Raw genomic sequence first — 14,006 nt, 5'->3', positions numbered from 1 at the left:
AGCAGGTGGGTTTCAAGGAGCACAAGGGCATGGGCTGCCTTACTGTGGGAGGTCCCCGCCTTGAAGTAAGGAAGGAAAGACAACAGACAGGCAGCTGACCACATAAACAGACCCCTGCATGTGCAGATGTCTTTGTTAATGACTGTGAGAATGAAGACACTTCCTCTCACTGGAAATGGGAATTTATTCCATAATGCTACAGGAACATTAATTGGAGCCTGAGAAGCAAGATTTTGGCCAAAGGGATGCACTCCCTCAGTTACCATTTCTGGAGGTGGCCATATCTGTGGGCAGCCCCTTTGCTGGACGCTATAGCGCTTCCTGCAGACACCACAGAGCTCAGGATACAAATAGCCTACACAGCTTCTCTTGAATCGCTACTGTCTTAATGTCAAAGGTTTCACCTGTTCTCATGTGTGGGTCTTAGACAACTGTAACACCGTATGCAGACTTTGATATGGCACTGCCATCCAGAGAACAGAATTTGGTAGGTCTGCTGAAGCCCTTCCCAAGCTGCCTCCACTTCCTCCCAGGAATTCTTCTTATTCCTGGTTGAGGACTACGGCATGCACAATGTGCTTTTGCATGGTTCACAAGAGGGTGGGCCTTGAAAGGTCAGGAAAACCTCTGCTGGAAACTATAAAATGGCTGAAAATATAGCTTGCTCCACTTGCTCATCCACTACCAGAAATGATGAAAAGCTGCATTATTTCTAGTAATCACAAGGTTCAACACTAAACACAGGCAAGTGATAGAGATAGTAATAAATAAATCTGAGAAATACATACAGGCATAATGTTGTTTCTCCTGATGTTATGACAACATGAAAAGTATGTTTTGAATTTAGCCTATACTTACAGTGTACTAATAGCAAAATATTTAAGTGTCGAAAAACAAAGAAAAGTCTCCCAAATTCAAATGGTGAAAATAATTCTGGCATATAAAAAAAAAAAAATAGTGTCACAGTAACCTAGCATTTTGTACTAACAGAGAGCAAAGGAATAGAATAAAGGGAAAACTAAAACAAAAAGTAGAATCACCCCAACAGAAAGTCCTGTGTGCCCCTGCATATAAAAATGGACTAAGCTTGGACGTAATTGTTGGGTACTCATCATAATATTTTGTATATACGATCAACGCCAGAAGTACAAAGATCAACACTATTTCCAAGCAAGTCAAAACAGAAGAGCTGTCACAATGAGGATGAAAAGGACTAAGGATGAGAAAGATTTAACATATGAACTTGCTGGTGCTTTAATCAACTAATACTTTCAAACTTTTGGAATAAACTTAAAAAGTTTGGCTTGCTAATATAAAGCTTATAAAGGCTTGCTAATAAAGCTTCTGATATTTAGGAAGAAGCAAAATTGGTAAAACAGAACTATGCCACAGTACAGACAGAAAAGTTATCAAATTATAAGATATCACATGGTCCAGAGTAGGCTAGCAAAGAAATTAGCATTTCTAAGGTTGCTAAACTGTGCCCAACTCCTCTCCTGTGAAAGCCAGCTTTGTTTAAAATTCTCCCAGACTGGTTGCAGTAGGTATTATCTTGAAAAAGGAGATATCAGCTAGGACAGTCAGATAGAAGGAAAGGGTTGTGTTTGGACATTTTATAAATCTGCTCAGCTTTGTAGAAACATCCAAATTTCTGAAAGCTTATCTGAAGCTCAGATTTCTCCCCAATTACTGCATGTTCACTACTGTAAGGCAAAAGGTTATTTTGAAAAAGGAGCACCTATTAAGAGTGAAAAAACCTCCAGAGTAGATACAATTTAGTTATTATGCATTTTAGTACAAAATAATGTAAAGCAATAAAACTCATTATCAGATGTTTGATTTTAACTATGAATTTAACCACAATATAGAGGAAACCACCAATGAATTATATTCACTTCTCTTACAAATGACCTGTATGTGCTTTCTGTGTTATTGAGCTTTCCAGAAAAAGGTTAGTCTTTTGCTAGTTATACATCACAGCTGCTTTCTCACATTTCTCAGAAATAAACTTTGTGCACTGACAGGTGAAGACTCAAGCATGTACCAGGCTGCCAAATTCAATCAGGGAGAACTATAAGCAGTGTCCCTTCAGGGCTGCTTCTTTGAATTAAGAGTTTGCAGAGGTCAACAACCTTTCTGCCCTAGGTTTTGTTGTAAGTTGAGGCGGTTTTATACCAGCTTGTCAGCCTACTCAACTGGAAGTCATTAGTGTTCTCTGCTACAAAAGAACCCTAACTAAAGCCTTAAACATTTTATAGGGCTAACAACTGTTGGGGAATCCCATAAATGAAATTAGCCAATGTGCAAAACAACAACAAAAAAATCTATCATCAGTATCAATTATAACCATTTACAGATCCACTGAATTACAGCCCTCATTCTCAATGAAAACACTATTTTTTTAAAACTCCATTTAGACGATGTTGTAATGCAGCCACGTTTTATACGAAGTAATTTAAACAGAAAATTCACTCATACCTCTTATCTGTAACAGTATACAGCTTAGAATTTACATACTTTCACAAACAGAAAAATTTCACATACAGCACGTTGGTATGTGTGTTTCTTTTTCTTCTTAAAACTTTCAGTAAGAAATAGATTCTTTTAAAAGTGTTCTAGCTCAATGAATTTATCTACAATCCTTTCTCAAGGACTATCTGTATCTTTCCAAACTAACTGTGAATGCCAGCCCCAGAAAAAGTATGGAAAGGCAGAAAAGTCAACCTCTCTTCAGCCTTTTGTGATTAAAACCACCACTGAAACTAAAGTTAGAAACTGGATTGAAAGAAGTTTTTCAAGCACATAATTCTAAGAGAACCCAACTCAGAAGTACACAAAGCTTTCCAAATAGAAAAAGTACTTTTTTTTTCATTCTTGTGACTGGGAGGAAAAAAAATACAGTTCTGTGCAAGCTGACAAAGCACACCCATTAACTGTCATTCCAACTACACCGCACACGACTGAGATTCAATTTTTCCTAGGAATACAGGACTGGTACTTACACAGCCTCCAGCAAGGACCTCTGCGGGGAGTGGAATGGAACCATCTTTCTTAGTAAATTTGTCTCTGACAAAGTCATTAACCTAATAAAGATAAAATACATTACATAAAAGTTTAAGTTGTTTTTCCTCTTTATTAACATATATCAAGTACATCTGTAACCATATATATTAAGAGTGTTTGTAAGTGGTCATCTTTCACACATTTTAGGAAATAAACCCTGTGCGTGTTAACAAACAAAAGGATGCCAGGAAAAAAAAGAAAAAAAGATACGTACAGTCAGCTTAATAGCCTTTTCTGGAGCAACACCTATCAGCTGTGGTAACAAGCCTATAGAGACAAAGACATTGTAAGGCAACATTATCTTCCTAATACAGACACTAGCATTTTATAAGAGCTTTACAGATATATACTTCTGCACATGGGAACATCCGTTGAGGTGGATGGCATTTACATATGTGATGCTGCTTGAGCACTTCATATTCATACTAATACAATTTCATATTAAACTTTCTTTGGAAAATGGTAATTAAAATGACGTGATAACCAAATCTGTCTTCTGCAATGAAGTCAAGACTGATGCTGTTGCTATACAGATGGAAAAAAAGGATAAAGACTGAACAAGTACCTTGTATATGTCTACTATGCAAGAGGTCATGCAACTTTTTTTGTCCCTTAGTATCATTGTCCCCCCAAAGCCTGCAGTTACTTTTTAAAATAGGAGAGTAATTGTGAGATATGTACGTGACTATGATAAATTACCAACTCATTTAACTTGAATCACTAATCTCAGTTTTCTGAAGGCTCCAGTCAGCTAAGGATATGAAGGATTTTCTCTTATTCAGTCCAACATGGTCACACGAAGTTCTTTAAACCCCATTACTTGGGGGTATTTTTATCCCACCAAGAGTAAGTATTAGCAGACAGAAACCAATTTTGAAAAGGTCTTGCACCTGGAAAAGAGCTACTGTTAATATGAACTGCCATTGGACAAAAGCACATACACATTTCTAGGAACTAATAGGTTTATGAAAAAAAATCAGTAGATGGCAGTCTTAACTTCCTAACATAGAGGATTATAAATCTTTTGGCATATGCATATATTATAAAACTTAAAAGTCTTTTTTTTATTACGTGTTCATTTCCTACTGTTATTCCTTTGTTAGGGAATAACAGTTTGTCGAGTGTGTTTGCCAGTTAACTAACATAAAAATCCCATACTAACTACATCAAATACCAGATAAGTGACAACACTGTATTGACACAGTTTTCCACTATCCATTGAGTGGAAAGAATAGTAGCTAAAATTTAATTTTAACATGTTCAAAATGACCAAAAGTACTCAGCCTGCAGAATTTTCATACTGCTTCATTAAAAAGAAACTCAGAGCAAACATACTTAAATAGAAAATGCAGCTGTCAATATATGCAGTGTGGTGTCTTCTTCCAACACAGTGCTTTCTGTATGATTTACAGACTTCCTATGCTGAGGAAAGGTAATTATTAAATTTTAAAAAAAGGTTGACAGTAACAAAAAGAAATGCTGCCCTCCCAGCCTGAATCTCTGATCTATCTTGTAAAGAAAATCCAGCTCCACAGTGCCTACACTTTAAAAAACCAAAATTACCAGAGAAAACACCACAAGACAATCTCCCATGCCCTTTCACGCAGCTGAACTCATTGGGCACACACATTTGGTGTGCCAGAGAACCTAGGACCCTTCATGGTCCTAGTGAGGGACATTAGACTGTACTTCATCAGTTCTGAGGTTAGTTGCCAGTATTCAAAATGTCCTAGTTTTCCTGATCAAAAATTCAAAGCTTTTATTTAAAAACAAAGTTTCCAGTATGCATCCAGTTCTCTTTTTAAAAAATGCAGCAAATTACTACATTGTACTGCCATATTACAATACAATCAGGATAATCCATCTCAGGAGTATAAGAACCCACTCAGTAACAGACCCAGAGTCAACTCCACAGAAGTTTCTGTTGTTAAGTTTAATGTAATTCCACAGACCATTTAATTCTATGAGTTCAAGACCTTACTACACATGGTGACAATTAATTCCAACATTTTCAAAACAACTACATGAACTCATGCTATATGGTCTTAAAGACAGTTTTTTAAAAAAAACTATTAAAATGTTTAACAAGCAAGCACATTTTTTTCTCAACTGTAAAGCATTGTTTTTAACTTAGCAATTAAATCATTCAAAGTGTTTGAGAAAGGTTATAAACCAAAAATAATAATAAATGATGAATTTCACAAGCTGCCATGGAAAACCATGCAGGGGAGGAGATGGGGAGGTGGGAAGAGAAAAATCAATACTGTAGAACAGCACTGTAGAAATGGTCTCATAAATGTAACTCAAGGAGTATTTGCACTAACAAAAAAATGACCACTATTTCCCGGCAATTGTTTATGATGAACAGTGCTCAAGGGAAGATAAGTATTGTGCTCTATGAAACAGAGGGAAAATGGTATGTGATATCAAGGTTCCTGGTTTTCCCACAAGAAACCAGCCGTTGAAGTATTAAAAAAAAAGAAAGGGCCAGAAAATCCTTGATTTGAAATATGTAATTTTTTATCCACTTACCTCTGTAAAGACCAAAAAAGCCTTCAAAACGCAAAACCTTTTTAAAGCAGTCAAAGCTGTTTTTATACATCAACTCTCCCACGACTGAACCAGTGGAGCGTTGATTCTGCATACGAGTTTTCACCAAGTCTATGGGATACACCGCAGTAGCACCAACAGCTGTAAGAAAATAGCTGGAGTATTATTTCTGCAACACCATTGCTGGTGTAGTATATAGTTACTATGATGACTTTCCACAACAGTTATTTAAACACAAAGAATATATAAAGCTGGTGGGATCTCTGATATGTGTAAAAAAGGGCAGTACTGAAAGCCTACAAGTAAGTTGCAAGGAGAATATATTACACTTATATAAAACCAGGTGTGTAGAACAAAGAAAACCAATCTGCATTACTAGTAAGGAAATCTGTTACTGGACTAGCATTTCAGAGGACATTAGAGGGCTACTAAAGCCAAAAGTGGTAAGGAAATAAAGGGAATGGCACAACCAAAAGCAATTCCACTCTACAATTCTTCATATGTATAGCCAAGAAATGCACTTCAGATGAGACCAAGTAGTCTGGCAAAACAGTGTTTAAACTAACCAAAGCCTGAAAACACAAACCAGAAATATTACTCACCTCCGGCAACTGAGCCCAAAGTGAACCTGTAAGCTGACTCAGCTACCTGGAGCCAGACAGGCCTGCCTAACTCTCCAAAAGATTGCTGTGCGAGGGAAAAAAAAAAAAAAAGCTTTACATTATGGCAAGAAAAAAACTTTTACTGTTTAAATTCCACTATGCCTAATTGTCTTAGTTTAGTTTTAGAGTGGACAGAAAATATATTTCACCCTTCCCAAAAGGAGTAAAATAAAAATGCTCCACACATAATAGGAAATTTAAATGGAGATACTATTTACAATATTTACACTATTTACATGAATGCGAAACACCTGAATTCGCATTTCAGCTTACAACCAGCTCATTAAGCAAAAAGCCTTCCAACAACCCAGGCTTCAATGCCACCCCAGGCTCCCCACCATTCCTCCCTACAGCACATCTCCAAAGACAAACCTGTTTTTCTTGAAAGCGTCCTGTACTGTTAATCAGAAGCACTTCTGAAGCACAGTTAGAATGTATACAGCCCTCAGAGTGCTACAGGAAGCTTTGGTCTGATGCACATTATGAATTCTTCAAGACTATCACACACACACACATGTTTCTTGACTAAATTATGCTCATCTTATTGAAGCTCTGGAAAGTGGAATAGCCACAGAAAGACAGCATGTACCTCAGTATCTGGACTGGCATTACACTGGATATGCAAAACCTGTCTTGTGTAATGTTGCACTGTATGTGCACAAGATAGGGCAAAAGACTATGAGATTGAGATGGGATTGTTATCTGTAGATTTTACGCAGATTTTCCAAAGAAGAAAAAGATATAGCTGGTACAATTGCCTTTCACAAGACGTTTTCCTCCCTCAGTAACAAACTTTTACAGAGAAATTCTGGGTAGCACCAAAATAAACTGTACATATGGACCAGCATAAAAAAGTGTAAATCAAATATATTGCCTTGAGAAGCAAAGAGAAACAATAAATCTGAAGAAATGTCCTCAGTAGTTTCAAAACACTAACTTTTCCTAAACTTAAAAAAAACCCAAACAAATCAAAACCACAATAAAAACAAAATACCAACAAAAATAAATTCTAAAATACAGAGATATTTCTTTTATTTCATGTAAACAAAACACACATGCAATAGTAATACCCCAAAAAAGCTTAGAAGCAGGACTATTTCTTCATTCAAAAATTTCTCCTACTTAGCACACCTGCTTCATTTGAGCTGGTTTAAGTTTATTCTTTTCCATCTAAGCTCCACAGAGTTCTCATCAAAATCCAATCATTACATTCAGACATTAATCTTAATGAATATGTCACTGGATGTTAAAAATCAAATTCTTTGTGAAGGAAATGGCACTCTTATATTATTAAATAAGCACCCACAAAGTTTGCAGTTTATTTGTGTGTTCAGATGGATATGTAAATGAATGTAATTAATGCTATAACTTTCAAATCATGAATATTTATAAACAGAAAATTACTGTAGCTGTCATCCCCATAGGATATTCAGCTGCTAGGCTTTAAGAAAATCTTACACAATGAAAAAATTGACAATAAAGTAAACATGGCTGAAAGCAGACTAATTTCCATTTCCAGCAAACCTACAAAGATAGAGTTTATGCAAAAATGTAGAATTTTCTTTAAGAAGGAATTTTTAAGTAATAAAAAAGTGATTAGAAGCTTGTTTTCATTTTCTAGGAACAGCTGGACCTCCCTGGAATGATATTCTCTCTTCCACAAAGGAATAGCTTTAATTTTATCAATCCCGTTAAATAAGGTAATCTATGGTTCACTTAGGATAAGGCTGCTCCTTATAAAACAAAGAAAATTAAACAAATGCTTTCTTCTGACCTCTCAACATAGGAGTAGGATGAAAACACAAGGTATTATGAATGTGAAAAGAGTACATTGTATTCTAGCAATGTGTGAAACTTTTATCAGTGAGCTCATTTTGTAACAGTGCCAAGCTACAAAGTAATTCTGAAATGTAAACCAAAACAAATTAGGGTTCTTTGTCAACTCAAAAAGGTGAGAGCCACAAAGACATCAATTAAAAACGAAGCTGGCAGTTAGGAATGTAATTATAAAACTTCATCAAAAGTATTTCTCGTTACTCTGGGCAAATGTATACACATTTCTGCATCAATCAATTCCACTGTTCTTGTCTTCAGGAATCCATAGGAAGATTACCACTGTTACCACTAAGTGGGATTTGGACACATTTCATTGTCCCTGATACATCTAATTGGTAATCTTACACACTGGTAAGATTAAGAGCAGACCAGAGACCATGTTTCAGACCAATTTGTTTGAAAGCCAATTGAATGATCAAATCCACTTGTAACAACAGTAACCAAAATACACTTATATATGGAAAAAAAAATACACTTACCTATGGAAAACTTGCTGTATTGCTTATAGGCAAATTTTTCAACCATTGCAACTGAGTTAATTAAAAATCTTTCTGTCACTGATACATATCCTAGATTTTATAGTGGATTTACCTGCTTAAAGGAACCTCTTTGTAATAAGTCTAAAAAACGAGCTGAGAAATAAAAGGCTTTACAAACACAAGCTTTCATTTTCATACAGACTCCTGGGACCCCTCACCCACTGGCATTCATATGGCGAACAAGGCACTGGCAACTCTACCACTGAGCTGCTGCTTTGTTTCAGCCCATCCTTGCAGAGGTACTATGTGTCACTGGCATCACCAGGGTGTAGAATAGGAATTTCACTTCAAGGGTGACAGTGTATCTTAGGATGGCCAATAAAGGTACTCCTGCCAGCTGCATGTCCTCCTACCCTAACAGCCCAGATGGGTGAGTTGCTTGGGAATCAGTTGCTAAATCACCATGACTCAGTAGCAGCCTTTTAACATGACTTATCGCCAGGGTCAGACTGCCATAAATCCAAGATGTGGCCATTCAGCAGCTGATTGGTAAGAAGCTCAGCTCTCTGCATAACAGGAAAGGTGTGGGCAGCTGGGAGCAGAACCCAGCCCAAACGAGGCTATGCCCACTTGGGAATCAGAGGCCTTGGATGTCTTAAGAGGCACCTCATGAACTTTTCAGACAGACAGAGAGAATTGGAGTTGTTTAGACAGTGTAAGAAAATGGGAATCTTCAAGATGAGAAACTGTATTTATCTACTCAACACAAATATGTATTTAATCAGAACTATGGGATATGCTTATACCATAATCTTACATATTAGATATCCTACTTCCTTTTGTATATTACAGAGGGAAAGGGGATGTGGAGATACTCTTGCAGCAAAATGTGCTGGTTCAGATGAACACTACTATATTTTCTTGTAAAGCTTACTTGAGAGTGTAAAGCTCTATGTGGAACAGCAGTTTCTAATCAAGTTTTAACAGTTAAAGGGAAGATTTCTCATCAGAAACTTTTAAGACCAGATCCTATTATTTGTTTCATTTTGCATAATAAGCATCAACATGCAAACATGTAATTCACCAAGTATGTATGCCTTTCTTCCTGCATCTGATGTGTAACTGTTTCAAGGATTTTCTCAAGTGCATTATTATCTTCTACATTATTAACAGTTGAGGTAATTCCTCCTGAACTACTTTTGTGACAACACTCACCTACAAAATGCTCCACGAAAAGGATTTCCCTAGAACTAATGTGGAATGGATTGGAATTTCTATTAGCAGCACAGCAGATAACATATTATGTTGCTAGCTTCAATATAAGCAAAACTTCAGGTTCAACCTCAGATGAAGGTCAAGGTAAAATTTCATTCACAACTCAACTAGCATCAAACAGATCTTGCAAAAGAAAACCTCTTGGATGAGATATTGAACCAAAAATATAGTGATGATAAACCCCCGAAATCTACATCTACTTTTAGCACAAACTAGCAAGCTACACTCCTGAAAGTGAGCAGCATGGTACTCAGTAACTGTGGTGGAAATACTGAACACCTCCATATTGTTTGGTCCTAAATCTTCAGTTCTTACTTTGATGTCACTTTTTACAACTGTAAGAAACAATTTATATTCAAAATCTGACTGCACAGTCTGGGACTCTTGTGTTGTAGTATACAGGTATATGTTTACTAAGGAAATTATGATAAAAGTAAAGCTAGCAAACATGAATGTAAAGGTTAAAATGGTTAAATTTTACTGCAATATTTTTCATCTAATTCTACTCATCAGTCCCAGTAAACTGGAATTCTCCTTCTATTGTCTAGGTCAGACAGCCAAGAAGTACAATGAAATTCAATACCCAATGGCTAAGCTCATCATTTCATCTATTTTTTTCAAATTAAATATTCCTATCTTTTACTATCTAAAAATAATTTCATAATTATACAGTTAGATTACTAGAAAGGCCTTTTCAAGAATTAAAAAATGTAAGGAATCCAAGCCTCTACACATGCTCACATCTACACAGGCCATCCTTCATTATGACATCTAATGCCTTGTTTGGGCACATTACTTAAATAGTCTGCCCCATTTCTACCTTTTTAGCAATACACACAACTTGTTTCACTTGTTAAGAATCTGTTTAAAACATATTATTCTTCTTTTACATGTACATGCAAGTACATGTAATCATTCACTTGACTTCAGCAATTGTATATATCACTTCTACCTACCTGCCTCTGGAGTTCTGCCAAGTGGTAAGGTAATGCACCTTCCGCCAGCGGTGCTATTCTCTCAATATCTGCCAAAGTCAACCGCCTTTACAAAGGAATGCAGGGAGAAGTAAATTACCAACAGATAAAACATTAAACATACTCATTGCAGTGCTACTGGCCACACCCCAGAAAAACCACCTGTCATGCTTCAATGCACATGTCAAGAAAGTCTGCTACACTGCAGTAAAGAATCCCTGGAGTTAGAAGGGCATTCTGTTCTGGTAGCTCACAAGTGGAGATAAAAGGAGCTGTGATTATTCAGAAGCAAATTCTGCATTATTAGTAATAAGGGACATAATCACAAATTAAACTGTTTCTAAGTATTCCTACCTAAGCTTTCACATGCATTAAAGACCAATGCAAAACACCATCAATACCTAAAAATAGTAATAACAGTACATTGTAGTCTTTTGCAACTATTCTAACGTATTTGACAATTTCATATGTATATCTATGACAACAATAGTGCTTGATCTATATAATTCACTGTTGTGGTGCGGTGTTAAGGCACAGCCTTAAAACTACCACATTCACTCATAAAACCCATGCATACACCAAAGTCACTACAACATTGAATAAATTACTGTAATGAAACATAATGGAACAGACAACTTTTGAAAATTAGTATTAAAATAAGTAGTTTTCACATAGAAAATAGCAAAATAATTATTTTTAAATTATAACAATAATTATTACGTTACCCAGTAACACTGTATAAATCTGCAAGCTGGTAGAGAATATCTATTTCCAGTGGTGTAACTTGTCCAAATCGGATTGCAGCATGAGTAAATTCCTCTGGTTTTAAAAGAGAAAGAGAATAAAGCAATTGTGTTATTCACCAAATTTCCTCTTTAAATGCTCACAAATAAATTCAATATCATAAAAACTACATCTGTCACTTTTCACCAAGGAGCAAAATCCATAATGGAAAAGGTATCTTCAGGAGAACATCTCTCTTAAAACAGGTCTTTTCAACACAGAGCAAGGCTTGTTTCCACAACTTTGATTTATGGTAAGAGTTCATCAAAGTCAACAAAAATCCTCATATTAGCAACCTTAATAAAACTACACCAACAATTTGTGATTTTGGTTTCTGAAGTTCTGCAAAACAGAACAGAATAGAATGATGGTATATTATTCATAGCCTTAAGGGTAACTGACTCACCTATCGCTATCATGTCCAGATTTCTTTCTCTGACAACTCTGAATGACCCCAAGATTCATCCAGCCAAATGACATGAGATGTTAATGACATAATTGCAAGCTACAGCAGTCAAAGTCTGAGCAGTGAAAATATGGTAGCTTTTTTTTTCACCACACCAATCCAAGGAGAGCGTACATACGCAGAAAACTTCGCTAGGTAATTTGTCAGCACAACTTAGAGATTGAGAACTGGCATTTTATGCTTTCCTTTACGGATGTAAGGTATGCAGAGCTTATGAACGTAAGCAAAAAAAGGAAGAGGGGGGCAAAAAACCCCACCCAAACAAACAACAACAAAACCCAACAACTTAGCATGCTTTTTACCACACATAGGCTTAGCTGGTCCCATCCATACAGGTAATAAAACCAGGGATAAAGACTTTCATAAATTGACTACAAAAGCAGTCCACTTACACCTGCAGCAAGACTGAAATCTGGCAACCTTTTATGTGCACAGGGATTAGCTATGTCCTAACAGACAAAAACTAAACATAAAATCACTCAGGCAAATAAGCATTAGGAAGTGAAAAAATATTACCTTTTTCTGAAAAATATTTATTCATGCATAAAGTAACAACATAGACATTACTGATGATGGATTTTCAAACTTAATCCATTCTATCACATTCCCCAAGTACTTTCTTTCTCTAAGCAACCATGTATCCCCTTCATGGAGTGGAAAAAGCCTCAATAATATACTAACTTGACAGTTACCCATTCAAACTAAAGCAAACAAATCTCCTGCCAGAATCCCAATTTGTCTCTTTGATGAGCTAGCTGAAAATCATTATTAACTTACAAAGATGAAAATCACCCTTTAAACACTTTCACAGTAACCCTAACCTTGCATACCATTGCAGCTTCTGACTTTCTGTAGCTCATACCTGACATGATTTCAAAAAAATAGATTAATAAAATGTAGAGAATATATTTACCTTTTGTGACTTCAACATCTTTTCTTGTACCTGCTATATTACTGTATATCTTCCTTACAAGATCCATGTTATTCAAAAGGGCATTAAATGCATTGAAATAGGAGAAGCTGACCTGATGTGAAACAGTTCCACCAGCTACCTTTAAAAATGAGATGATAGCAGTTAAGTGCCTTAAGTCCTTTAGCAACATCTTATTACAAACTACAGAAACATCCATTTGGGCAAAGAAGGGAAAACATAAAGATATATTTATAGTCCCGTATTTTTAAGATATTTTTAATAGAAATATGAGGGGAGAATTATTAGACAGGATACTATTTTTTAGTTAAAATTGAACATTAGAAAATTATCAGCAAACGATCATGTAAGTATATTATTATTCACTTTATCTGATACACTACATGTATGATTGCATATTTTTCTAATACTTTTTAACAGAGAAATGCATGTAAATGCTACTTTAGATAAAGGCACTAAATGATTTCTTGCAGAACACACAGCAGTGACTGCTTATTTTAAAGTCTAAAGTTAGCTGATGCTATACATTTTAGGGAAAACAAGGTACACCTTGTTAGACAAGGCAAGATTTATAGGTAAAACAGTAAGATAGAAGTGATTACTTTGTATTTTATATAACTTTCATCCTTATATACTTGTAATTTGTAACTTCTGTGTCATTACTTTACCTATGGATCTTGCCAGACTATCACAGCTGTAACTATTCTACCTGTAGAATCTACATACTGATTTTCCAAATTTTGATCTGAAAAAGAATATAAGAGTATATAAAAGGACAAAATGGTTAGGAGTCTCCATCTTTTGACATCTGTCATATATTCCAATGTAAAAGTTACATTTGTCCTTTTGTCCTAAATGAAAGTTCTGTCTGTGCCAAGTACAGTTTGCCCTGCTTCAGTGGAAAGCATATCAGAATAACTCAAACTATTTCCAACTGCACTTTAGGCATATTAAGCATACTGACAAACTTTTCCACTGCAGCCAAGG

General features: G+C 35.8%; 1 protein-coding gene across 1 annotated transcript in view; it reads right to left on the bottom strand.

Moving 5' to 3' along the window:
• The window catches only part of SLC25A12 (solute carrier family 25 member 12), a 47,844-nt gene that overhangs the window by 11,236 nt on the left and 22,602 nt on the right, over positions 1-14,006 (bottom strand). The window contains exons 7-13 of the mRNA XM_054381414.1: positions 13,002-13,140; positions 11,565-11,658; positions 10,822-10,906; positions 6,216-6,300; positions 5,596-5,754; positions 3,278-3,330; positions 3,003-3,083 (exon numbers count right to left, since the gene is read on the bottom strand). Of these exons, the coding sequence (XP_054237389.1) occupies positions 3,003-3,083; positions 3,278-3,330; positions 5,596-5,754; positions 6,216-6,300; positions 10,822-10,906; positions 11,565-11,658; positions 13,002-13,140 (696 nt within the window). The remainder of the gene's footprint in view (positions 1-3,002; positions 3,084-3,277; positions 3,331-5,595; positions 5,755-6,215; positions 6,301-10,821; positions 10,907-11,564; positions 11,659-13,001; positions 13,141-14,006) is intronic.

Source organism: Indicator indicator, chromosome 5 (genome assembly GCF_027791375.1).
Source record: "Indicator indicator isolate 239-I01 chromosome 5, UM_Iind_1.1, whole genome shotgun sequence".
NCBI classification, from domain to species: Eukaryota; Metazoa; Chordata; class Aves; order Piciformes; family Indicatoridae; genus Indicator; species Indicator indicator.
The sequence above is the reverse complement of the archived record's forward strand: the minus strand, read 5'-3'. Positions and strand labels throughout refer to the sequence as shown.